The 24445-nt window shown below is 54.3% G+C and overlaps 3 protein-coding genes across 7 annotated transcripts; 1 reads left to right on the forward strand and 2 right to left on the reverse strand.

Annotated features, from left to right (window-relative positions):
- Positions 1 to 536: 536 nt before the first annotated feature.
- Positions 537 to 15476, reverse strand: LOC121022332 (complement C4-A-like). Of its 2 annotated transcripts, XM_040463364.1 has the most exons (41): positions 15341 to 15476; positions 15003 to 15201; positions 14318 to 14519; positions 14042 to 14112; positions 13873 to 13961; positions 13579 to 13661; positions 13318 to 13414; positions 13052 to 13157; positions 12819 to 12951; positions 12233 to 12348; positions 11951 to 12127; positions 11616 to 11798; positions 11297 to 11482; positions 11023 to 11181; positions 10620 to 10746; positions 10368 to 10442; positions 9892 to 10089; positions 9689 to 9800; positions 9527 to 9597; positions 9107 to 9251; positions 8787 to 8991; positions 8488 to 8539; positions 8282 to 8371; positions 7936 to 8145; positions 7681 to 7756; positions 7362 to 7518; positions 7144 to 7260; positions 6866 to 7037; positions 6435 to 6667; positions 6194 to 6361; positions 5763 to 5822; positions 4673 to 4766; positions 4407 to 4593; positions 4194 to 4284; positions 3983 to 4057; positions 2012 to 2114; positions 1762 to 1851; positions 1580 to 1678; positions 1396 to 1479; positions 982 to 1114; positions 537 to 818 (listed from the first exon to the last, which is right to left on the reverse strand). In XM_040463364.1, exons 1-41 carry the CDS (start codon positions 15403 to 15405, stop codon positions 677 to 679), a joined length of 5232 nt encoding a protein of 1743 aa, XP_040319298.1. In that variant the 5' UTR covers positions 15406 to 15476; the 3' UTR covers positions 537 to 676. The 2 variants fall into 2 exon arrangements, with proteins under 2 accessions (XP_040319298.1, XP_040319299.1); XM_040463365.1 differs by lacking the exon at positions 1580 to 1678.
- A 565-nt stretch (positions 15477 to 16041) lies between these two features.
- On the reverse strand, positions 16042 to 22053 carry WHR1 (winged helix repair factor 1). Of its 2 annotated transcripts, XM_040463386.1 has the most exons (7): positions 21806 to 22053; positions 21538 to 21674; positions 18272 to 18367; positions 17787 to 17926; positions 16876 to 16973; positions 16621 to 16768; positions 16042 to 16475 (listed from the first exon to the last, which is right to left on the reverse strand). In XM_040463386.1, the coding sequence occupies exons 1-7, from the start codon at positions 21903 to 21905 to the stop codon at positions 16430 to 16432; spliced, it is 765 nt and encodes a 254-aa protein (XP_040319320.1). In that variant the 5' UTR covers positions 21906 to 22053; the 3' UTR covers positions 16042 to 16429. The 2 variants fall into 2 exon arrangements, with proteins under 2 accessions (XP_040319320.1, XP_040319319.1); XM_040463385.1 differs by lacking the exon at positions 18272 to 18367 and having other exon boundaries at positions 21806 to 22021.
- A 39-nt stretch (positions 22054 to 22092) lies between these two features.
- On the forward strand, positions 22093 to 24417 carry DXO (decapping exoribonuclease). Of its 3 annotated transcripts, none has more exons than XM_040463383.1 (7): positions 22093 to 22345; positions 22565 to 22933; positions 23104 to 23339; positions 23428 to 23647; positions 23766 to 23901; positions 24043 to 24137; positions 24220 to 24417. In XM_040463383.1, the coding sequence occupies exons 2-7, from the start codon at positions 22578 to 22580 to the stop codon at positions 24353 to 24355; spliced, it is 1179 nt and encodes a 392-aa protein (XP_040319317.1). In that variant the 5' UTR covers positions 22093 to 22345; positions 22565 to 22577; the 3' UTR covers positions 24356 to 24417. The 3 variants fall into 3 exon arrangements, with proteins under 3 accessions (XP_040319317.1, XP_040319315.1, XP_040319316.1); XM_040463381.1 differs by having other exon boundaries at positions 22094 to 22416; XM_040463382.1 differs by having other exon boundaries at positions 22094 to 22317.
- The last annotated feature ends 28 nt before the right edge of the window (positions 24418 to 24445 follow it).

Consider the following 24445-nt stretch of genomic DNA (forward strand, 5'->3'; position numbering starts at 1 on the left):
AGGCAGGCAGGTGAGAAGGGTTCATCCAGTAAAAGAGCAGTCTCCTTAGTGTACTGACATGCATAACACTGGGAAAGTTACCTAATGCCACTGGTAACAAGACCAAACATCAACAGGCTTTCAAGAGACCAGATGTCAGCCAAAAGCGGGAAACCCCAGAACTCCCAACTGCACAAGGGCAGAGCGGGAAACATGTGGCCAGACAGCCATTCATAAGGCAGAAGAGCTGAGGTGTTAAGCTGAGCACAAGCCCTGCGTGAGGCCACAGTGACTGGCTACAGCGGGACAGTGGAGCGCCCCACAGGCACAGCAGAAGAGAGGCCTCGGTGTGGTGCTGGATCCTGTGCAGGCTGATGGGTCACAAGTCTACTCGGGGTGGTCCTATGATGGATTGAGCTCGCAGGGTGTCATCTGGGAGTGTTCAGGGAGAGCTGGATACCCCAAGGGTCATCCAGGCTCTGACAGCCTAAGACCATGCAAATCCTGGCCTGGGCCCCCCTGGAGGGGGGCACTGCAGTCAGTCCTGGAGACACACATTGACACTTTGCCGCCAAAGACCTTTATTGAGTCCCTGGTCCTTCCCAGGGACCACGTCCAGGGGTCCGGGCACAGCAACAATCCAGGCATCACCTTTCCCTGGCTCGGGCTCCTCCTGGGGGAGATGGGAGGGCAGCCCTTACACCTGGCACCCCTGAGAGCCATACACCTCAAGGAAGTCATTGAGCTGGGCGCAGGCTTCCCGATGGCGGGTGCTCCGGCACAGGCGTTCAGAGGGCATCTCCTCAACCCAGCTATTCGAGTCCAGCAGGTACTGGGGGCTGTAGGGGCAAAGGGACGGTCAGCAGGGGTGGGGAGGATAAGCTGGTGGGAGAGGAGAGCATGAAGCGCCTGGCTTCTGTGGGGGCAGGGTCTGGGTGCTGGGGATCTGTTCCCTCATGAGGTGTGAGGAGAGCAAGAGACAGAGGAGCCCGGAGAACTCACTCTCCCTTGAGGTCATAGGTAGCCCCGTCCAGACCCAGGATCAAATATTCTTTCCCAGGTTCCAAGCGAAGGCGGCAGGAGGCTCGAACCAGGAAGTTTCGGGTCTGACCAGCAGTGGCCTTGGTGTCCTTGGCTGAGAGGATAATGTGCATGAGGCTTGTCAGAGGAGAAGAGAAGGTACAGGACAAGCAGGGACCAGGGGCTATGCACGGACCCGTTCATTTTGCCCTCACTGTGCCTAATGGGGAGATACAACTGCTTTCCTATTTATGGACAAGCCCAGAGCTTCTAAGATGCTGAGGGGCTTTGAGCTCAGACTCTGAACTTGAGCTATTCCAAGCAGCCAGGCCGCAAACCCTGACCTCAGCTCCCTAGATCCCCCCAGCCCCACCCGCCCAACTATTCCCTTCATACTGAAGTGCAGGACTTGGCTGATTCTGGTCTCGAAGAGGCGAAAGGCAGCTCTGCCATCTTCTCGGAGGACCTTAACCTGGAAGCCTACAAGGGAGTTCAAGAGACAGGAGCACAGGTTTGTCCCACCTGAGGCCGAGAGGAGCAGGCCCAGGCAGAGAGGCCTTGGGTGCGAGGGAAGACTGACCGTACTGCACTCGGGGGTAGTAGCAGGCAAACTTCATTCTGTACCCGGCCTCTTCCTGCAGGCCCCGCTCCAGGGCACGACGCTGTCGAGGACACTTCCCTGGTGTCAGGGGGCCCAGATGAGACAGTGTAGGCCCCAGCCTCGCTGTCTTCCCACCCCCTGCCCCAGGCCCTGGCTCTCACCCTCAGCACACTGGCAGACGTCAGCAGAGCACAATGTGGACAAGAGTTTGCTCTTAGTGGGTGCCCCATAGAAGATAGAACATTTGTGCTCTGGAGAAGAGAGAGGGCAGTTAGAATGTAGGTCCCCCTCACTGCCTCCCCAGTCCCAAGGAGCCACAGGACACCCCTGCCACCCTGCATTGCCCCAGGTCCCAATGTCCCATATGGGGACACCTACTGCAAACCTCCCAAGTGTCTCCCAAGTCCTCACCGGGGTTGTAGTAATCATACAGGGTTGCACTGGCCGGCTGTACTAGCCCCACGGCCACCTCCTGCACAGCTCCAAAGCCCACGCACTCCCGGGAGGTGGGGACCTGGCACAGCGGGGAGGAGCGGTCAGGGGCGCACACCCTGGACCCTGAAGGCCACTGTGCTGCATATCCTTGACCTGTCTCTGGTACTCGTTGGTCTTATCTCCAGTGTCCATCATATTCTATTACCTTCCGGCTGCCAGAACTCTAAGAACTGCTCCCCAAGGTCTCTGCTGACCTCACTGCCAAACAGTGACCTCATTCCAGTCTCCAGTGCCCCTGGCCCCTTGGCAGAGTCCCACATAATGGACATATTCTGCACGAAACTCTCCAAGCTTAAGGTTAGTTTTTAAGGTTTTTAAGGTCATCCCTGGTTCTGACCTCGCCATTCCTGACCATCCCCCTTCTTCCTTCCCAGAGGCGCATTCCCTGGCCCTGGCTCCCCCTGTCCCCTGCACTTCCCTGAGGAGGTCTCAGCCACTCCCTGGCTTTCACCAAACCCTTCCGGGCTGATGATTCCCACACTAAACATTCAGCCTCATTCTTGCATTAGGATTTTTGTGGGACCTATAAGTTCTTCAAATTCACTCTGCCTGCCCCCGAAGCCTACCCACCCTCCTGACAGCCTTGCTTCCTCACCGATGCAACTGGGCCCTCCTTTATCTGTCACCCTAACGGCAGCTGCTGTCACTCTCCCATGCTCCATGACGCTGCAGCTCACAGCTTAGACCCAGACTGCTCTCCTCACGCACACACTGGTCCAGTGCAGCCCCTACCCTGCCCCTTTCCCTCTTGCGCTGGGCTGCCTAGGTCAACTCCTTGCCTAGAAATCTTCCTGGCTCCTCATCTTCGATGGTGTTCAACCAAACTCCTCTGCCTGGCTTCCCAGGCTAACAAGGTCTGTCTTCCCTGACCCACACACACCTGGCTAATGGTGTTACAGTATTGACACAGCTTTTTCACATTTTCTCCAAGAGATTACAGTTGATGTTCAAAAAACGCTTGAGGGCACTCAATCAAAGGGTTAATAATTCTTTGTTTTAGCCAAATAATGGCACAAAAAGACAAAAACTCATCCAAGACCAGTATCACTTTATAAAAGAAAATACATTTTAATATCAAAAACAAACCCCAGGGGCGCTGGGGTAGCTCAGTCGGTTGCTTAACTGATTTTGGCTCAGGTCATGGTCTCGCTAGGGCTTGGAGATGACAGTGCGGAGCCTGCTTGGGATCCTCTCCTTTCTCTCTGCCCCTCCCTGGCTCTCGTGTGCACATGTGCATTCTCTCTCTTTCTCTCTCCCTCTCTCTCTCTGTCTCCCTCAAAAATAAATAAACTTTAGGGGCGCCAGGGTGGCTCAGTCAGTTAAGCATCCAACTTTGGTTCAGGTCATGATCTCGCAGTTCATGAGTTTGAGCCCCGCATCGGGCTCTGTGATGACAGCTTGGAGCCTGGAGCCTGCTTTGGATTCTGTGTCTCCCTCTCTCTCTCTCTCTCTGTTCCTCCCCTGCTTGCACTCTGTCTCTCTCTCAAAAATAAATAAAGGTTTAAAAAAATTAAAATAAATAAACAAACTTTAAAAAACAAAAACAAAACCAGAAAAAACTAGGAAGGTCAACAACAAAAAACAAAGGCAGCCCTCAAGTTGAACCAATTCAGCTTTATGAGCAGCTGACTCTCAAGTCCTTTCCTGCTGACTGGCACTGGCCCCCACGCCGCATTAGGGGCTCAGCCCCATCGCCTACAGGCAACGCAGACTCCCAGGCCTGCCCCTGACTCTGCTCTGGCACACTTTTGTCCTGTCTCCCTGCTCACATCCCAAGTTCTCTCTAAGAGCACTGGCTGCTCATACAGCTGTCTCCTGGGAAACTTCGTAACACATGCTCAGTAAATCTAGTGTGGTCTATTCCCTGCGTCACCTCTCCCTGCTCACCGAGTCAAAGTACAGCAGGACGTGGGGCCCCTCAGTCTCGAAATGACTCACGTATTGGTCAGAGAGGGAGGTCAGCTGTGGGGAAGGAGAGATGGTCACAGGGAGGTGGCCCCGGGCCCTGTACAAGACAGGGCTCAGCAGCTGGAATGGCTTCAGGGATGGAGCAGGGCTCCAGAGGGCACAAGGGGTCCCTCTGGGCAGGTGACCGCACCTTCTCCAGGTCAGCACGCAGGGCACTGAATCCACTCAGCAGGGTGATATCAGCAATGGCCATGCCCGAGAGCCCCACCTTGTCTTTCCGCCTGCAGAGACATGTCCAGGTCCCACTTGCACTGGGTTGCAGATGCCCAGCCCCAGCCTCGGTCCTGCTTCCGTCTCCCAGCCCAGCAGTTCCCCCATGTCGGGTGCAGCCCCCAGCACCCACCAGATGCACACGGTGTACTGTACTCTGGACTCCTGTTCATCAGCCACCTTGGGTGCCTCCCGCCGCCGGCGGCTCCGCCGTCTCTCAAACAGCTGCAGGGGTGTCACGGTCTGGGAACCGGTGTCTGGCTCATCCTTAGCTGGGAGCTCCTCATACACATAGTCCTCATAGTCCTCATTTGCTTCCACTGCACAGGGATGGCATTGTGGCTTGGCCCCTGTCACCAGCCCCCTGAGGGCCCCACAGCCTCCAACCCCAACACTCACTTGTGTATTCGACATGGCCCATGACCGTAACTTCAATCTGAAGATCCTCACAGGTTGTGTTCTTCATATCCAGGACATTGTAGGTACGAAGGATCTGGCTCGACAAGGAGTGAGAACAGAGGACATTTGGGGCCCAGGCCTTTCTCCAGAGCCACAGCTGGGGCATCTCCTGGGCTGAAGGATTCCAGGCCTTCCAGCCCCTCTCACCCCTCCTGACCAGTCCATAAACATGGGAGGCCCGGGAATTGGGTTAGCTGGTGGGTCATGGGGAGCAGGGACCAGTACTCAGGGGCAAGCACTCTACACGGTGCACAGAGGAGGCTGGGATGGAAAGCTCAGGAAAGGCTTCTGGCCAAAGCTTGAAGGAGAAGAATGAATGTGTCACTTGGGGAAAAAGCAGCGTAAGGACACTGAAAGCGAGGAGAACTATGTAGATGAGTGGTTTTGTCTGACCGGGGAGGTGGGCAGGGGTTCGATCGTGTATGTGGAAGAGTCTGACTTTTCTCCAGGGCTAATCTGACTAGTGTTGTCAGGAGGTTGATCTCATGGCAGTGTGGACAATGGATCAGAGGGGTAAGGTATGGGGGTAGGGAGAAGTTCCCAAATCATCTTAGCAGAGTCCAGGAAACAAGTGACAAGAGCCCAGGGTGGCAGGGGAGCAGAGGAGGAATTACTGGGACCATAAGGAAGTGCTGGGACGAGGACACTTAAGATGGCTTCCAGAGTGGCGGCTGGGCTCTTGTGGGGAAGGGGCTCTGTCAGCCAGATGAGGGGCACAGGAGGAAGAAGGGGTTTGGGACGTGCCATGTCTGAGGTGCTGTGGGACACATGGGCCTGTGACTCAGGGGAGCAGCCTGGGTTGAGGTGCTGCGTGAGTGCACCGTCAGCACTAAAGGGTAAAAGGAAATAGCAGGTGCCCAGAGAAGGTAGAGACCAGAGTGAGGGAAAATGCCCAGGAAAGAGCAGGGGGGCCACCAACCCTGTGGTGTCTCCCTCCTTCCCCAACCATGAGCTCTGCCCTCAGGCCTCCCACTCAAGACCACAGCCCCTCCCTGTTGGGCCCTAGGCATCCAGTGCTGCTGGCTCTCACCTTCAAGGTCCCTTTGCTGTTTCCTCCTATCTTCACGTTAATCTTGCTGCCCAAGGAAAACTTGCAGGAACAGAAAAGGGAAAGGATGTCAGAAAGGCACAAGAGGGCACAACGTTGCTCCAATTTACTTCCTCCCTGAAAACCACCTCTTCTCTTCCACCTCACACTCTCACACATCTTCATGTACAGTCTCACCTCAGCCTCCTAAAAATGCTGTTTGGTACCCTCTGCATTTATTAATTTTGAGGTGGGAAAAATGAAGCTCGGAGGTTATGTGACTTTCTCCAGGTCACACTGCAAGTCTTACCACGAGGATATCAGCAAGAGAGGCCATGGGGATTCCACAAGGGGGGAGGTGGGCTGGGGATGGCTTCTGGCCTGGCCGCAGTAGGCCCAAGTGTCATGGCAAGCCAGGTGAGGGAGTGGCTCACCTCCAGCTCCTCCTCTAGGCCCTGAACTTGGTGGTTGTTCAGCTGCAGCTCATGGGACTTGAACCCATTGCGGCCTATGGAGCTGAGAGTCACATTGAGCCCCCTCTCTTCCATGGTGTGGGAAGCAATCCAGTATGCAGACAGAGCATCCAAGGCCATCACCGTGTCCTGGGGAGGTGAACCAGGACTCAGGTACTTGGTCTCAGGGCCACCTACCCCAGAGCCCCAGGGCAGCCCCTACCTGGGTGCTGCGGAATCCCCCTTGGAAGCTGCCCTGGTGAGTAAGCCAGGCTGCAGCATGGTCGGCCGTCTCTGACTTGCCCTCCTGTAGCAGCAGGTGGAGCAGGCTGTAGGCTGTGGTTTCAATCCACAGGGCTGGGGCCTGGGGCAGGGGGTCTGCCGGGCTGTGAGGAGCCAGGGTGGGTGGGACGACATTGCTCTGAGAACCAGTGACTGAGCCCCAGTACACATTATCTGGAAGCGAAGGGAGATCCACAGGTGAATGGGGGCCAGGTCCTTGTTGCCTGGCCCTGTGACGCTCTCTGTGTCGGGCTCTCCGGATTCTACCCCAATTATCTTGCTTATGCTTTCATTCCCTCTTGAGGTGTTCATTCAATTTCTCCCTTTGGGCACACTCAGGGGTCCCTGGCTCATTGCCAAAACTTGACTCACCTCCAGTCTTCTGGGCCATGGCCATGAGATTGTTGTGGGCAACACGCCGCAAGTCCTCGGGAGCCTTGGTGAGAGTCAGGGCGTAGGCAGTGATGGCAGCTGCATGGGCCCCCAGGATCCCAGCGCTTGCTCTCTCTCCCAAGAAAGTATTTGCTTTTGAGATGGAGGTTTGCTAGGAGAAAGTGGGAAGGCAGGTCACAGAGCTGGACACCTGGGTTCCTGAAGAGAAAGGGAGAGAGCTGGGGAACAGGAAAGGGCAGACCCCTAGGTGCTCTTACCACTTTCTGCTTCAGCTGCTCTGCGTTGTCGTCCTGGAAGACGGCCAGCCCATGCTGAAGGGCGATGACCACAAAGGCCGTGAGTGCTACAGTCTCATCATCTCCCACCAAGCCCCCCTAGTTGAAAGGGGTAGAAAAGGAGATGTCAACTAGGAGCAGGGAGGGGCAAGGAGAGTCCTCCCACCTAGGCTCCTCTGTCCAAACTCCCAGCCCCGAACCTGCATGGCCCTGTGTATGACCGGGTGGGGGTCCTGGAATGAACCGTCAGCCTGCTGCTGGGACAGCAGCCACCTGGCCGTCTCCTGCAGCTTTTCAGGTGAGCCGCCCACCTGCTCCTGAGCCAAACTCAGTACCTTCAGCACAAAAGCCGTGAGCCTAGAGGGGAGGAAGGGATAGTGGGGAATAGTGACTGGTCCCTGTAGGGGACACATCCCCATTCCCTCAGACACCTGGTTATTCACCCTCCCAGGGTACCTGGCTCTGCCCCCACCAGCCCCAGCCCCTCTCTGAGACCCAAAAACACTCTCCCAACCTCACCAGGTGCTGCTGTCCCGTTGTATCCAAGCCCCATAGGAGCCATCTGTCTTCCGAAATTGTTGGATCCGCATGTAGCCTTGGAGAGGAGAGGCAGCTGCTGAGGCGACACTCACTCTCCCACTGTATGTGCCCGAGGCCACACTCCCCATTCCCACCAGATGCCTCCCTTCTTCTCCCCTCTAGCCACTTGGGTTGCCCCTCTTCCTTTAACTGCCCTCTCTCAGCCCCATGCCTGCTTGCCCCTGTGCCCAGAACCTTTCTGGATCAGATCCACAGCATGGTCCTTGGTCTCGGGGGGCAGTGTGCTCCACTGCTCTGTCTTGTCCAGGTAGCGGGAAGCGGCCAGTGTTGGAGCCAAGAGGATCATGGTTTGTTCCCCACAGCCGGTGGGAACTCTCAGGAGGGAGGCAAGGCCTCCTGGAGACAAGGCCCCTTTAGAGCCCAAAGTGTCCAATGGATCTGAGGCTATAGGGGAGGTGCAGGGTTAAGGATCAGAGAGCAGGTCTGGGAACCCATTGGGATCATGGGATCAAACAGGGGTCTGTGGGTTTCACATGAATCTGAGGGTGCTCCCGGGAAGAGACTGGAGGACAGCTCCCACCTGTAACCCTGACAAAGCTGCTGAAATCTCCATCAGGAATGATATTGGGATCAGAGTTGCCAGGAATCTCCAAGGTCCGGCCTCGGTGGTCTGTGGAGATGGGGGAAGTTGGCAGTCTGTTTTGCTGCCCATACCGCCCCCCACCCCGCCCCCACCACCTACAACCCCATTAAGACACTAATGGCTGGAGGCAGGGAGCTGCTCACCCAGGGGATTGAGTTCATAGACCATCTCCTCCGTGTGGATGGCCCCTTCCTTCTGTCTCAGGGAAAACATAGCTGTGAGAGGTCACATAGTACCACAGCCTGCCCTTCCCAGGGCATACTCCCCAGGACTTAGAGTTTGAACTTCAGGGACAGAGTTGAATCAGAATCGTAGAAGATGTAAACAGACCAAGGCATTGGGTTTGGGTGTTGGGTCTCTGGCCTGACCAGCAGAGAGGGCGCAGGGGTGTGGGGGTATAAATCTGGGAGCCTGGGGACCTGGATTCAGGTGCTCCACTCACCTGAATTTGTAGAACCTTAGACACTGCATCCCCCACAGGGAACTCCAAGGACCCTCGAGCCACCACCTTCAGGGACACAGCAGCAGCTGCCATGGGCACCACAGAGAAGCCAACAGGCCGAGCAGAGCTCGCAGGTACCAGTACACTCTGGGCCAGCCCTCCCCCTCCAGCCAGGCACAGCCCCTCCACTGGGGTCACATGGACGCTGACCTGGGTGCAGGAAGACAGGGATGGCCAGAGCCTCAGCCCAGTTAGGCTCCTCACCCTTCACCTGCCCCAGCTCCCACCCACTCCCCTGTGTGCTCAGGCTCCTGCAAGGCCTCACGGTCAGATTTTTATCCAGGTAGTTGTAGAGGACAGGTCGCAGCTCAAGCTGCTCAAAGCGGCGGACAGAGAGGGGCAGGCGGAGGTGCAGGTGGAATTCACGGAACACTCGGAGCTGGGCCGGTGTAGCCACACACAGGCCTGAAGGACAAGGCAGGGAGGGATGGAAGAGGGGGCAGAGACCAGAGGCAGGGGGCACCATGGCCGCAGGGCCCCAGGCAGGAGGGGCAGGGGATGACCCAGATCTGCCCCCCACCTGCCGCCACACTCCAGCCTCCCAGCCCCAGTGCATGCCAACACAGACTTCTCCAGCATTCTGCCCCGAGTCCTATACTAAGAGCAAAGGGCTAAGTGGGGAGCCTAGGCTGGAGGGAGACAGAAGCAGGAGGCCTGAGGTCCAGGCAGGGCAATCTCACCTGTGCTTGCAGACAAGCTCACACCATGGATCTCCCATGTGGTCAGAGAGTCAGGAAGCACCTGTGACAATCTGTGGTGGGAAAGGAGAGAAGCCCTGTCACACCCTAGGCTGGCTGCAAACACAGCGCAGAGATAAGGCCAGGCCCACCGCACCCCCTCACTGGTAGAAGCGGTCCACTGTTTCCACTCTCCAGAGCCAGTTCTCTGGGAAGAAGCTACGCACAGCAATGTCATCTTCATCGATCAGGTCCTCCTCCTGCAGGGCCTCTAGGGCTAGGGAACCACAGTGGAGGGGAATGAGGAGGGGACCATTCTGCCCTTCCAGGTGCTCCTTCCTGTCCCCCAGCCCCATCCAGAGCCTCACCTCGGGCAAGGCCCCCCTGGCTCCTGGACTGGGACTTCTTGCGCAGGCTCTCCGCAAACTGGCAGCAGGACAGGAAGGGCTCCTGGCAGCCTGGCTGCCGCACACGAGCCGCCCGCTGCTCACAGGAGCGTATCATGGGCAACCGTGTCAGCCCATCCTGGCAGCAGCGCCTGGCTTCCTGGGAAGCATACTCGCCCACTGCAGGGCCAGGTGAGGGTAAACGTGGGGGAACTGGAAGGAGATACATCCCATTCCCCACCCTGACCTCCAGATACACAAGGACTCACCCTGAGAGATCAGGAACTCAAACGAGGCCAGTGGAGAGGGCCTCCATCCACATTCAACCCCAGAACTCAGGTCTCTGGCCCCAAATACCATATACAGGCTCACTCAGTAGCAGAGCAGCCAAGAGGCAGAACCCCCTCACCCTGACTCTTGGGCCCAAGTGGAGAGCTACATAGGCACCCACAACTCACGCTTCTCATGAATCGCCTTTTGGAAGTTCACGTTTCTCTTTTTCCGGGTTTTCTTCTCCTTGGGACAGCTCATACCTGGTAGAAAGCAGAAGTGCAGCCAAGAGTAGGGTGTATGGCCTCTCACCTCCCCTCCCTGCCCCCTTTCACTGGCCCAGCCCATCCTGCCAATCCTCTTCCCATTTTACACCCTCAGACCCCTCCTCCTTCCTGATTTCCCTACCACCCAACTCCCCCTTCCTCCTCTGTTCTCACTCTTTCTGACTGAGGTCAATACGTCTCCATCAGAAAAGGCCAGACCAGCTGCCTCAAACACCTGACGGGCATTGTCCCCACCTCCAGGACCACAGCCAAGGTCATAGCTGTTCATAACTTCGAAGACCTGGCAAGAAAAGGCCGGGATGTTGCAGACAAGTTGAGGGGCCAGATTGGCGCTCGGCTTCAGGTGAGAAGGCAGGGTACGAGCAACCGTGAAGGACATACAGAGAGTAGGGAAATAGAGACCACAAGGGGCTGGGCTTGAGGGAAGACTGGGGGTAGTCTGTGGGGAGCTTGAATGAGATCTAGGGGCTGGGACCAGGGCTCAGGGCTCAGGACAGCAGGAGAATGAGCCACAGAGAGGAGGGAAGGCTGGGGAGAACAGAGGGTCTTGACAAACCTTGCCCATGTTGAGGGGTTTGTGGGACCTCCCACCCACAGCATACAAAGCCATGTCCACAGCTCCCAGTGCCACCAGGGCTGGAGAATCTGTTTGCAACTGGAGCTTTACAGGCTCCCCAGGATGATATGTCTTGCTGCTGTCCACATTCAGCTCCAGCTGGCAGAGGCAGGAGGTAGGGGGCAGTCAGAGTGGGGAGAGCTTCTTCATTCCCTCTTCTTTCTCTCTTAACCCCCTAACACACAGACACACCACCTCTCCCAATGCCAGTTACCTTGCCCTCACAGGCCCCGGCCTGGACGTCCACTCGAAGGGAGTTGGCCACTGGGATGCCCCCATGATAGTAGAAGGCCACAAGGTAGAAGGAGGGTACCAAGTGACGGTCCACAAACACAGAGACTGAGGTCAGTTCCCCTCTGGGCTCTCGATTCACAGACACGATCCGGCCCCGGGATAGGATCTGGGTCAAGAATTGTTTCCTCTTCACTGCACATCCCCAATCCTGAAACCATTCCCTCCAACCCCAAGGGTTCTTTCTTGCCTAAGATCCTCCCTGCACCATCACCCCTCTCGACAACCCAGCTTATGCACACCATGTAGTAGTAATGAGAGAAGCTGTCCCCACTGATGCCCACAGCTTGCAAATTCAGGTTGAGAGTGTCCCCGACACGAGGCGGTCGAGGATCTGGCCGCACAATGGACAGGAATGGGGAGCCTGAGCGTGGGGCTCTCACAGCAAACCTGCCTATGGCTGGATGAGGGGAGCCTGCAGACACCTGGAAAGAAGAGCAGGGCAGGCATAGGGTCAGTGGCAAGGACCCGGTACCCAGCTCCTTCCCCCAGCCTGGGACATGGATTCTTAGAAAGCCAGCCAGCCAGCCAGCCTTTATTTCCTTCTGCTACCCTGTCTCACGAGTGGGAGTCCTACCAAGAGCTGCACTCCTGAGATGGTCGGAGAGGTAGCAATGGGAATAATGACTTGGCCGCTCCCATCTGTGTTTCGTTCAAAGTCCTGGATTCTAGAAGCAGATCCAGAAGACAACGTGGCAGAAACTTTGACAGGAACACCAGAAGCTGGGGAGCCAGACATGTCTCGGACCAGGGCCTAGGTGAGTGAGGGTGGGACAGGCAAAGGAGAGTGGCCAGTGAGGCCGTGTGCCCTCCTGGCAACATCCCCTCCCCCGACTCATCCTCCCCTTCCAGATGAAACCTGCAGCAGAAAGGGGGTCCCAGGCACGAGGTGTCGCTTAGTCTTGCTAAGATCCAAGGAGAAGGGAGATGACACAAAACGCCAAGATGTGAGCTCTGCTTCCTCCATCTCTCCCCCTGCAAGACAGAGGTGGAAGACAGAAAGCCATAGCCAAGGAGAGAGAAACAGGAGAGCAAGGGGGAACACAGCTCAAGTGTTTCCTGCCCACCAGACGGTGAACCCCTTAGGGCACAGGTCATCTTATATTCATCTCTGTTTGCAGAAGCCAACACAGGACCCAGCACACAGATAGTGTTACTATATGTCTGCTGGCTGGAAGGAGGGAGGGAGGGAGGGAGGGAGGGAGGGAGGGAAGGAAGGAAGTATGGAAGGATGAGTGAAAAAAGCGGGGGGGGGGGGGGAAGACATCTTCTCCCAAAACCACCCAGAAACACAGCTGGGGAGAGACAGTCTCCTGGATCTTCCCTGGCTTCGGGTATAAGACAAGGGTAAGAGGAACAGAGGATGGTGTCGATGCTGGAGAACAGAGGGTCAGCTCAGAGGTCAGAGGCAAGGGTCTGGGATCATAATCAGGGAAACCTCTCACCTGGAGACTCAATGATGGCAGCTGCAACATAGAGGCGCAGCCCCGGGAGGTCAGCAACATTAACCTTAAGCTTCTCAAGGGCACCCTGAACCTCAGCCTTTGAGAGGGAAATATGGCACTGGCCATCTACCAGCTGGGGCAAAGAAGAAAACAGGGTATGGGTGCGATTTGTCTCCCACTTCACCTCCCCCACACCCTCCTCACCTTCCCCACACCCCCACCCTCCTTCCTACCTTGGTCTGACTCTCCAGCCCCCGAAGGAAAGTCTTATCACCATCCTCACCCAGGAGCCCGAAGCGCACATATGCCACCCCTTGCACTGGCTTCCCATAGATGTACCTGCCACCACAGAGAGATCAAGAAGTTAGGTCTAAGAAATAAGGGCAATGTCCGCGGTGGGGAGGGGGGCACGCTGAGGCAAGGGGGAGGCAGGGCTTCACAGTTCCTTCATACTGAGTGGCGAGCCGTGGGTGCCCCACGTGGGGGATGGGAGAGTTACCTGGCCTGGACGTCTAATTGGATTTCATCAAGAAAGCCAGGTGTTGTCAGGATGTAGGGCTTTCCGGGAACAATCTTCACCTCAAAGTTGGGAAGGACTGACCCGGGGTGAAGGGGTGGCAGGTCAGACTCTAGCGAAAGGACCCTTCAAAGACGTCCCTCCCCTCAGGGCTGTGGTACCCATACCTCCCTGCTCCTGCCCTGCCCCCACCACCTCTCCTTCTATCCTTCTATGCCTGTCCCTCGTGTCTCCAGCTCTTACCATACTTCTTCACCTCAAACTGGGTGCTGCTGTTAGATTCTCGGCCATCTGAGAACCGGGCTGAGATCTTCCATGTCCCTGGCCTACAAGTGGGAGAGGGGCTCAGCCCACTTGTGCAAGAGGCACACAGACAGCCAGAGGCCTGGCTCCCGGGAGGAGGACTGACTGGCAGGGGGTGGGGGGGACCCGAACTGGGGGATGTGGGGGAGAACTCGAGGTCTGACTGGGCACTGGAGGGGGACAGCCAAGGGAAATAGGAATGGGAGGGGCCATCTCCAGGTTGGGGGAGCTCACTCTGAGATATCGGGAATCACAAAGTCATCCTGGAAGAGGGAGGAGGGAGTGTACACTTCCTTCTTCCGCACAAGGAGGCCATGAGAGTTCTGCAATGGGAGAAGTGGTTATGAGAGGGAGGTCAGATTAGCAGCCCTGCTGAACAGAAGGTCAGAGGTCAGGGTCTCACCTCTACTGTAACCGTAAGAGTGTCAGTGGATGGGCGCATGTTCTGATCCAGAGCAAAGACTCGGTACCGAACTAGGAGAGGAAGGCAAGAGGTGAGCAGGAATCCATTTGCAAAGGGTGGGTCCGGCCCCCATTGCTTCCAGGGATTGAGGGGAAGGACAACAAATATTTGCTAAGCAGCCTTCCTGTGCGGCATGATCAGGCTATCTCACAGGGTGTCAAACGTGTCTTGAGCAGACTGGGTGACAAAGGTAGAGGCCCTAGGGCTCAGACTCACCCCGCTGGCCAGGGTTATAAACGGGCTGGTCAGTCTGCAGAAAGAGATGCCCTCGGCGAGAGGAGAAACGCAGGTTGACACCCTGAATGTCTGTATTTCTGGACAGATAATTCTTCAGCCACGGTGACTTGGCCACTAGCTGGACCTCAGGGCCACCAAGGAGGAGGTGGAGGCCACAGCTTTCTGCATCTTTCAGGGAGACCTGTCAGGAGAAGGAGAGGGAGCAGATCACAGAGCAGAAGGAAAAAGCCAGAGTCCGAGATAGAAACAGGAAAGGCAACAGTGTGGAGATGGGGGGAGAAGAGGAGGGGAGGGAGGCTAGTGAGAAGGCAAAAGCACTTATAAGACAGAGGCGGGGACATCTGGGTGGCTCAGTGGGTTAAGCCTCAGACTTCGGCTCAGGTCATGATCTTGAGGTTCGTGGGCTTGAGCCCCAAGTCGGGCTCTGTGCTTACAGCTCAGAACCAGGAGCCTGCTTTGGATTCTGTGTCTCCCTCTCTCTCTCTGCTCCTCCCCCACTTGTGCGCACGCTCTCTCTCTCTCTCTTCTCTCTCCCTCTCTCTCTCTCTCTCTCTCAAAAATAAATAAGTAAATGTTAAAAAAAGAAGAAGAAGAAGACAGAAGGGAACAGGGTGACAGGGTGGGAAGTGCTAAGAAGCAGTAGAAGGGAGTGGAGTCCAGTTACCTGGAGGCTAAGGAGCACAAAGTCTTTTTCTGAGCTGAGGGTGAAGTCCACCTGTGGGGAGCAGAGTGCTTTCAAGCCGGATGGGTTTCTCAGGAACACTGATCCTGTCACTACCTGTCCCCGGGGAGCATCCTGGAGCTGTAGCCCCACTGATAGAGGAACCCCCAGGTGAACCACAGAAGGAGAAAACAGGAGCAACCTAGGGAGAACAGGAAGGGGTCAGCATTCAGTGACACTCGGGCCCCTCCACCCCTCACTCCACAATTAGGTCCCCCACGCCTGCTCTCCCATCACCAGCCCTGTCCCACTCAAGCACTACAGTGTTCTTCCTCCAGGACCTGGGCTTCTGCAGAGACAAGGCGAAGAAGTTGGACATCCAGATCAGCCCCCAGAGGAGCCTCATGGCTGGAAGATCCAAGAGAGATGAGACCCGTCTGTCTGCCTGCTCCTTTCTAGTCAGCCCAGAGCTTGGAGCAGATTTGACTCTGGACCTTGCTCCTCCCCTGGCCAAACTAAGCTGGGAAACCATGTGACAGGCAAGAAATGCAACTGGCCCTAGGCCCAGTATTTGGAGCGGGTAGGGCACACACCCCGGGCACCTGGGTCTCTGAGAGAATCTGAGGAAATCCTGGCTTGGAGTTACATATTGTCCTTCCCTGTTAACCCCTCTCACCCCAGAGCCCTGGGCAGCCCCCCTACTGCATGTATCTGCGTACATGTATATATAGAGATGGTCCAGTAGGCATGGGTAGAGACGAGACCAATGTGGCTCAGCACGAGGGGGCACAAGACACTTCTCTCATACCACAACCCCCACAAAACCTGAATGACACTAGGCCTTTGCTTTGTGTAGGCCTTAACAGAAATTCTGTGGTTTAGGAGATCGGGCATACCTTCACCATCCTACAGGGAGAACCGACCTTAATGTACTTATTTCTCTGAACAATGAGGCAAAGCTCAGGCCCAAATTTGGCTTGAACTCTACCCCCAAACAAGGCGCCCAAATATACATCACATTAAACAAAAGACATCCAAGAAATAGCACAGGCAGAGAAGTACTTTATTTGCAGTGTTAACCCAACATGTAAGAAAAGAGAACTCTGCCCTCCCTTATCAGGCTCCCCAGAAATTCCATTTTCCTATCCCAAGAGAGTAACAGCAATACTTTGCTGCATAAAAGGCAACAGCCATGGCCTTGGCATGGTTTCTGGCTCCACTTCCACAGAAGGGCAGAGAACCATTGCCCAAACCCCACCACTGGGTCAGAGCCCAGGTAAATAGCAGCAGTCACATCTGACCCTTTGTGCAGATGCAAACTCAACACCCATCCTGGCTCCCAAGGTGACCCTGTCTCAGGCACCACTGGACAGTACTCCTGGATCCCTCTCATCCCACTCCAGGGAGGTATGCAATGATGAGCAGAATCCTCACGTCTCTGGCAGGCGGAGGAGAGTTCCAGAAGTGGTGGAGACACTGTAAAAGAAAAGACAGGGCTGGAACCAGATACTCAGGCCAACAGTCTGGGGAAAACTCAGAACTTGGTCTGGGCTGGTCCCAGAAGGGAATCCGACCTTGGGCCATTGCTCTGTCATCTACCGGAAGCTGGGGGTAGACTCACCAGTCCACCAGCTGGGCCCCAATGAGATCATGCACGTGGTAGGTGAGGCCAAGTCGCACCGCTGCAGGCGCCCGCCGGCCCAAGAGCTCTGATAGGAGTAGCTCTTTGTACTTGGCCTTCCGGACCATGCCGAGGACAGCCTGGCGCCCTGGAGAAGTGGCAGAGGAGAGGGGAAAGGTGAGTAAGGCTTGGGCCCTGAGGAGCCACTGAAAGCTGTTCTTGAGGGACTGAGGGCTTGAGCTGCGAATGGAATACCTTTCACAAAATATTTGATGAATCTCCCAGCTCCAGGCACAGCTAGCCACCAACTCCCAGCATCTCGGACAGTGAGGACTCCAGCATTCACCAGCTGCCTAAGAAGGGTGGGAAGCCAGGAGGAGGCCTCAGCTATGAAAACCATCTCCCTGCCCACTGATGTTTGGACACTAAGTCTCCACAAAAACGTGGGCAACCCTGCAAGGGGACTAGATAACAGAAGCCCACTCTGGAGTGCTCCTCTGCCCACACCCTGCCGTTCAGTGCCCCGTGCCCTTGCCTCCACTCCCCTTACCTGGATTGCCCCCCCCCCCGACTTTCTTCTTCTGTATTACTTGTTCACTAAAGCAGCTTCTCCTTGCAGAAGCCCTCCTTGACCACATGCCCTGACACACTCTCAGTCCAACCCCCAGGGAGAAATGAGGGCCTTTCTTCTGTGCTCCTGCCCCTGCCTACACATGCCTCAACATGGCTCCATCTTACTAAAAGGTTTATAAAATGCTTTCACATGTACCATGGGTTGCAAAATAGGGAGCCTGAGCCAGATAAGGCCCCCTGAAATGGTATTTTTACTTCACCCTTGCCCGGTCATTGTTTTTTAATGTGAAAGCTTTAGGGGCATCTAAGCTCCTACCATTTCTTCATTCTCTTAGTTTCAGCAAGATCCACAATAGGCATTTATGGTGCCTGCCAGGCCTCTAAATTCATTGGATTAGCCACCCAGATCGCCTGAATTTTAGTTCAAGGCCCCAGGTAGGATAGGCCTCCTCTCTTGGGGGAGTACAAATTTAGGGCATTATACTAAAAATAAGAGTCCTTTTTTTGGTAGGTGCACCAGAAGGAAAAGGATGGGATCAGAGGGAGGCAGAGAAATGTCAGATGCCTGATTCTGTTGATGCCCCAAGTCTCACGTGATCTCTGGGTCCCTGAAGCCGAAGGTCTGTGTCATTTGGTCCTGCTGGAAGCTAAGATCCCCACAGGCTGGAAGCACTGAAGCCAGAAACTTCTGCACTGCCCCAGCATATGGTCGGCCATCACAGGCCTTGAGGACCTGGAACCAGAGATGGGAGATGTGGTGTGGCTCCACCCTCGGCCACGGACCTCCACCTCCAGGACGTTACTCTTCCTGTTTTCTCTTTCGTTCATCTTTCTACTTCTCATACTTTTCCTCCTTTTCCTCTCCTTCATATTACCAGAACCCTGTGCCCTCTCTGTGAGATGTGGAGTAGAATTGTCTCTTTTTCTTTTTATTTCCACTCTCCAATTTCCCTGCCTACCCCCCACACCCATCTCTCTCTCTCTCTCTCTCTCTCTCTCTCTCTCTCTCTCTCTCACACACACACACACACACACACACACACACACACACACACACACACAAAACAGTTACACGCACTCTGGTCCTGTAGTCCTCAGTGAAGATAATTCCATGAGCGTCCAAGTCAAAGCCTAGCTGGATGATTCTGATCTCCCCCTGCTCTTGAAGCTCCTTCTGTCTCCAGAGAGATAGGAGTAAAAAGAAGGGTATCAGGGTAAGATACTCTGCTATACTCTGGGCACTTTTAGGTGGGGAGATTTTATTGCCAATACTGGGGAGTTTTTCTCTAAGCAAAGGACAAAGTGTGGGGAGAGAATCAGGTAGATTATTAAATAGTCTTTTCAAGTCAGTTACCCACCTTCCCATCCACCCTCCTCATCCGTTGCCTATCAAACAATCAATACATATTTTCTAAGACCAATCATATCCCAGACACTAAAATAAAATAGTGATTAAGACATAGGCCCTGTCTTCAAGGAATTAACAGTCTAGATGTGGGGTGAGGGAAGGTGGGAAAGTAGGGAAAGTATTTGAAGAGATAATAGCAAACCCATAATCGCATAAGTATATTAATCTACCTTTCATAAACTCATAAACAGACAAAATAATCAGTACAGAAATAACTTTCATTACTACCTTCAGTTACTAAGAAATTGATAATTAAAGAAAACATATTCTCTTCAAATATACATAGAATATTTAGCAAAACTGACCACATAGCACAAGGCAAGTCTCAATAAAATTCAAATGACTGAAATCATATTGTGTATGTTCTCTGGCCACAATACCATTTGTGTCAGAAATCAGTAACAACGAGGTAATATGAAAATGCTTCAAATTAAGACATACCTTTATAATTAACTCTTGGTCAAAGAAAAAAATCACAAAAGAAGTTAAAACATATTTTAACCTGAATAATAACTAAAATATGTGCCCAAACTATATACATCTGCATGTACTTAAGATAAACTACAACCTGACAAGCATATACTAGAAAGGAGGAGATGACGAAACTAATGGGGGAAAAAAGTAAAATAAACCAACAGTAGAGGGGACACATTCATAAAATAGAATGCATATGAGAGAGCAACAAAGCTAAACATTAATTCATTGAAAGATTATTAAAACTGGTAAGCCACGGGTGAGACTGATCAAGAAAATGGGGGAAGGAACTAGAAAAAGCACAGATAGTCAATAAAAAGAATGAGAAAAGGGTAATCACTACACATCCAATAGTCAATAAAATGAACTTTACACCAATAAATCTGAAAATTCAGATCATAAATTAAATTCCTATAAACATAAAACTTTTTTTCCCTAGAACAGAAAAAAACGGGACATATTTATAAAATAGAAATCTATGAAATTAACTGTAGCTATGTGAAACTGAGAAGAATCTCAAAAGTATTCATCTAGTAAGATATAAATACATACATACAATAGGATTTTGTTTAGATCAAGATCCAAAATGAATAAAACTGAGCTATGTTGTTTACAGGTAAACACATAGGTGGTATATAGAAAATCCAAGGAACAATTATCACATCAGTCAGGATCACAGTTACCTCCCAGGGACAAAAGTCACGTTGACTGGAGAGTGATGTATGTGGATATTGGCTGTAGTCTATATTGTAGAATATGTAGACTATATTCTGTAGTCTGCCCTGGGTGGTGGTTAAATGGGTATCTGCTTTATAAACATTCTGTAAAGCGTGTGTGTGTGTTTATATTTTCCTTTGTGCAACTTTTAAAGCTTTTTTAAAATTTAGGCTAACATCAGTAAATTAAAAAGAACAAATACTCTATAAGGAGTGGTTCCATCTAACTCACTTCCTCATGAAACTGGAGCTAGTCTCCATCTTCCTTTTCTTTCCTCTTTTCCTCCTGACAGGTTGCCATTAATCTTCCGCCTGCTAAATCCAATGGACAGACTTTGGATATTATTTTACTTGATCTCTTTACCAACCATTGCCTTAAACCACAGGTTCTAACACTGCCAACTACTCCACCTCCTTGAAAAATCTATTTGTTTTCTCAATAGGCCTATTCCGGGGTTCCTCCTACCTCTAGCAATTCCTTCTCAGCCTTTTCCACCGACTCCTCCTCCTCTGCTTTCCCCTTACATCACTAAGAATCACATGGGACAGTAATTCAAAAATGTAGGTTCCCAGGTCCTACCTCAAGAGATTTTAATCGGTTAGCCTTAGATGAGTCCCAATAACTTGTATTTTTGAATAAGCAGCCCAGTTAATTTTTTTTTTTTTTTTTTATAGTAGGTGATTCTGATACAGGTAAAACTCAGGACGTACTTTGAGAAACACTGCCTTAAATGTGGGTATCTCTCAGCTTTATAGATTTGGACCTTTCACTCTACACTTGAGGTCCTTAACCTTGGACTCCAGAGGATCTGTGAAACAACCCCCCTGCCCCGACAAAAACCGCACATACACCTTGTATGTATGGGGCATATATGCATTTTTCTAGACAGAAAGAGCCATAGCTTTCATTATCTTTTAAAGTTTATAAAAAGGTTAAAAGTTACCCCTCTACTCACTCTTCCTACCCAATCTCACCCACATCCACACAGACTGAACCACTGCTCACATCTCAATGACTTCAATTCTACAGCACTGGCCCAGAATTCCCTCCAGTCCCTCATATCCAACACACTTGCCTTTGGATGTTCCCCATGCACCTCCAACTCCTACAAAATCAAACATGTCATCTGCCCCAACAACTCAGCGTCCTCCTACTCTGTTCACTCACCACTCATGTCTGTCATCGAGAAAACCTGAGTTATCCCTGACTCCTCTTCCCACGGTCCACATCCCTCACCTCCACCCATCCTCGCCCTCCCTACTACACTTCCCTAATTTAGAACTTCACCAGTTCTCTGTCGCATTGTCTTCCGAGCCCATCTCCCTGCCTCATCTCACTTTCCCCAATCCACACAACACCCGTTCCTTCTGCTGGTTAACATTCTCTCCTAGCTCCTCGCCTTCGGTGTAAGGCAGAAACAACACTGATGCACAAGGTCTGCCGCAATCTGACGTCTGCCCGCATTCCCAGCGCTGTAAAGCTCCAACTATGCCCGGTGACTCAGTTTCCCCAAGAGATTAGTTCTTCCACTTCCACGATGTGGCATGCTCTCTACTGCCGGCGGGTCTTTTAACAGGGTCTGTGACATTTTCCTAGGCCCCGTAGTGCCCGGCCTGGAGAGACCTGACGCCTGCAGACCCGCAGAGCGGCTGGCTGACCGCCCAGGTGTCTTGAGTGTTGGGGGCCCTCGGGAGCGCGCTCCAGGCAGGGAAGCGACTTCCTTCCGTCGCTCCGACGCCCCTCACCAGCTGCCGGTCGGCCGCCGTCCGGTCGGGCACGAGGCTGTACACCTGGCTCCTCAGCGCGATGGGCGGCAGCGCGTCCTCGAACAGGCCGCGCGGGAACAGCTGCACCAGCTCGGCGACGGCCGCGCGCGCGGACCCTAGGCGGAGAGAGCCGGTCACCGAGACGGGAAGGGGGGCGGGGGGCGCGGCGCTCCCGTCAAGCGAGCCGGCGGGCGAGGCGGCTCCCAGCGGGGCCCTTCCGCCTCGGCAACAGGGTTGCCACGCCTACCTGACTCGCCCCTGAGGGGGTCCGCCTCAGCCTGCCCCTGTTCCCGCCGCCTCTTCAGCCCAAAGGAGTCCGGGACCAGGTGATGTCTCTTCCGGCTCATATCCCTGGGTCTCAGGTTGCCAGGGAAGAGATCGGTGTTGAGGGAAGAGGACGCGAAGACGGCGTCTTCCGGCGCAGAGCAGTGACGTCGGGCTCCCTGGAGACCGGCCGGCCGGGTGGAAGGACTACGTGGGACGAGGAAGGTGTCAACTCGCCGTCTCGGCCCAGCCAGGAGGAGGGCCGCCGCACGCCTGCTCGGATTGGCTTCCTCCGCTGGCACTCCGGGACGGCGCGGCTGGCTGCGGGCGGCCGGGTCGTGGTCCGCCTCCCCGGGTAAAGCGCACCCCCTGCCCGCCCCCGAGGGGTCTGCCCGTCCCTGTCGCCGAATGATTGCGTCTAGGAGTGCAGAAACCACCCTTGCATACCTCCCCGACTTCTGGACACACCTGCCGTGACGTCTTAGCTCCACAGAGGTAGAGGTCCAGGTTGGCGGGCTCTGAGGTAACCAGATCCTCGATCTGAAGCCCAGGCAGCCTTCCTCAGCTGAGTTTGGAGCATCTGGAGGTGGGGGTGTAAGTCAAGGGAAAAGGTGGGATGTGCACCTAGCCTTGGTTCTGTTTCAGGACCAGAGCCTGGCCATCCGGAGGCCAGCTTAGTCCTGAACCAGAGTCCCCCTTTTCCGGGCCTCCTTTGTAAAAGGGTAACTTCCCAACCCCCCAGTTCTCAGGACCTCATGGATCGCAGAGGGACCAAGAGAAGAGGGGAAAACATAGAGGTAGCTGAGCCTCGGAACAAACTCCCCGGCCCAGCACCCTCAATGCCCACAGACCCCGCCCTGTACTCTGGATCCTTCCCTTTCTACCGGCGCCCTTCCGAACTGGGCTGCTTCTCCCTGGATGCACAACGCCAGTACCATGGAGATGCTCAAGCCTTGCGCTACTACAGCCCACCCCCTACCAATGGTCAAGGCCCCAACTTTGACCTCAGAGACGGATACCCTGATCGATACCAGCCCAGGGACGAGGAGATCCGAGAGGGGCTGGATCACCTGCTACGTTGGCTCCTGGATCACCGAGGCCAGCTGGAGGGGTGAGCAAAGCATAGCACACAAGTAGATCTAGAGACCTGCACCTACCCTCTAAAATTAGGAGAGTGAAAACTGGAGTTCAGTCTTTGGAAAGAATTTAGGATATTCTTTGGGGAAGTCATCTGAGTTAATCCTTGTGTCAGACCTTCAGCTTCTAACTCCTCCCTCTCAGGGGTCCAGGCTGGCTGGCAGGGGCCATAGTGACATGGCGAGGGCACCTGACAAAATTGCTGACGACACCGTATGAGCGGCAGGAGGGCTGGCAGCTGGCGGCCTCCCGCTTCCAGGGGACACTGTACCTGAGTGAGGTAGAGACGCCGGCAGCTCGGGCCCAGAGGCTTGCCCGGCCACCCCTCCTCCGAGAGCTTATGTACATGGGGTACAAGTTTGAGCAATACATGTGCGCAGGTGAGAGTTGCCCCTGCTCTGTAGCCCCCTCCCCCTTCCCCAGAGACTGAGAGCCCCCACCCCTGTTGCTGCTTTTCTCCTTGTGCAGACAAACCTGGAAGCTCCCCGGACCCCTCTGGGGAGGTTAACACCAATGTGGCCTTCTGCTCTGTGCTACGCAGCCGCCTGGGAAACCACCCTCTGCTCTTCTCAGGGGAGGTAGACTGTATAGACCCTCAGGCCCCATCCACACAGCCCCCCACCTGCTATGTGGAGCTCAAGACCTCCAAAGAGATGCACAGCCCTGGCCAATGGAGGAGCTTCTACAGGTTCAGGATGGGGGTGGGCAGGGTGAGAACCTAGAACAGACAGCTGGAAATTGGACTTGGGGGAAGAGGCTGGACGGTGGAGGAAGGGTCCTACTGACCCCTTGGCCTTTCCTGACAGACACAAGCTTCTGAAATGGTGGGCTCAGTCATTCCTTCTGGGCATCCCAAATGTTGTTGCTGGCTTCCGTAACCCAGAGGGTTTCATCTGTTCCCTCAAGACCTTTCCTACTATGGAGATGTTCGAGTATGTCAGGGTAAGGCAGTGGTGTTACAGCTCCCACCTATACCCCCACACCAAGACCACAGGTCCAGTGTCCTGGGTCACAGTCCACCTTGCCCCTTCTCTGGCCTCACCTTCACTGCCTGTGTTCTGCCTCCTCCTCGGCCCTCTGCAGAATGACCGTGATGGCTGGAATCCCTCCGTGTGCATGAACTTCTGTGCCGCCTTCCTTAGCTTTGCCCAGAACACAGTTGTCCAGGACGACCCCAGGTGAGGCATTCATCTGTCCCTGCCCTCCGGGTCCTAGAAGTTTGCCTCCAGTCCTCAACTTGTGACTCCATGTGCCCCCTAGGCTCGTCTATCTCTTCTCCTGGGAGCCTGGCAGCCCAGTCACAGTGTCGAAACATCAAGATGCACCCTATGCCTTTCTGCCCACGTGGTATGTGGAAGCCGTGACACAAGACCTCCCATCACCCCCCAAGAACTGAGACTTCAGAGGGGCTGGTCCTGTCTTCCATGTGCACAGATAAAAGCCTATTTCTAGGTGGTTCTTCCTGCTGTGTTTTTTGCGCCGAGTT

This window comes from Herpailurus yagouaroundi, unplaced genomic scaffold (assembly GCF_014898765.1).
Source record: "Herpailurus yagouaroundi ecotype Mexico unplaced genomic scaffold, PumYag 393, whole genome shotgun sequence".
Lineage (NCBI taxonomy): Eukaryota > Metazoa > Chordata > Mammalia > Carnivora > Felidae > Herpailurus > Herpailurus yagouaroundi.

Coding starts and splice junctions, on each gene's coding strand:
- LOC121022332 (XM_040463364.1), bottom strand. CDS start 15,405: ATGAGGCTCCTCTGGGGGCTGATCTGGATGTCCAACTTCTTCGCCTTG. Junction 4,285..4,406: donor CAGTACACCGTGTGCATCTG/GTGGGTGCTGGG, acceptor ATGTCTCTGCAG/GCGGAAAGACAAGGTGGGGC. Junction 1,852..2,011: donor GTATGATTACTACAACCCCG/GTGAGGACTTGG, acceptor TCTCTTCTCCAG/AGCACAAATGTTCTATCTTC.
- DXO (XM_040463383.1), top strand. CDS start 22,578: ATGGATCGCAGAGGGACCAAGAGAAGAGGGGAAAACATAGAGGTAGCT. Junction 23,648..23,765: donor CAATGGAGGAGCTTCTACAG/GTTCAGGATGGG, acceptor CTTTCCTGACAG/ACACAAGCTTCTGAAATGGT. Junction 24,138..24,219: donor GTTGTCCAGGACGACCCCAG/GTGAGGCATTCA, acceptor TGTGCCCCCTAG/GCTCGTCTATCTCTTCTCCT.
- WHR1 (XM_040463386.1), bottom strand. CDS start 21,905: ATGAGCCGGAAGAGACATCACCTGGTCCCGGACTCCTTTGGGCTGAAG. Junction 16,974..17,786: donor TTCAGGGACCCAGAGATCAC/GTGAGACTTGGG, acceptor CACCCTTCTTAG/GCAGCTGGTGAATGCTGGAG. Junction 16,476..16,620: donor GGGGCCCAGCTGGTGGACTG/GTGAGTCTACCC, acceptor TTTCTTTTACAG/TGTCTCCACCACTTCTGGAA.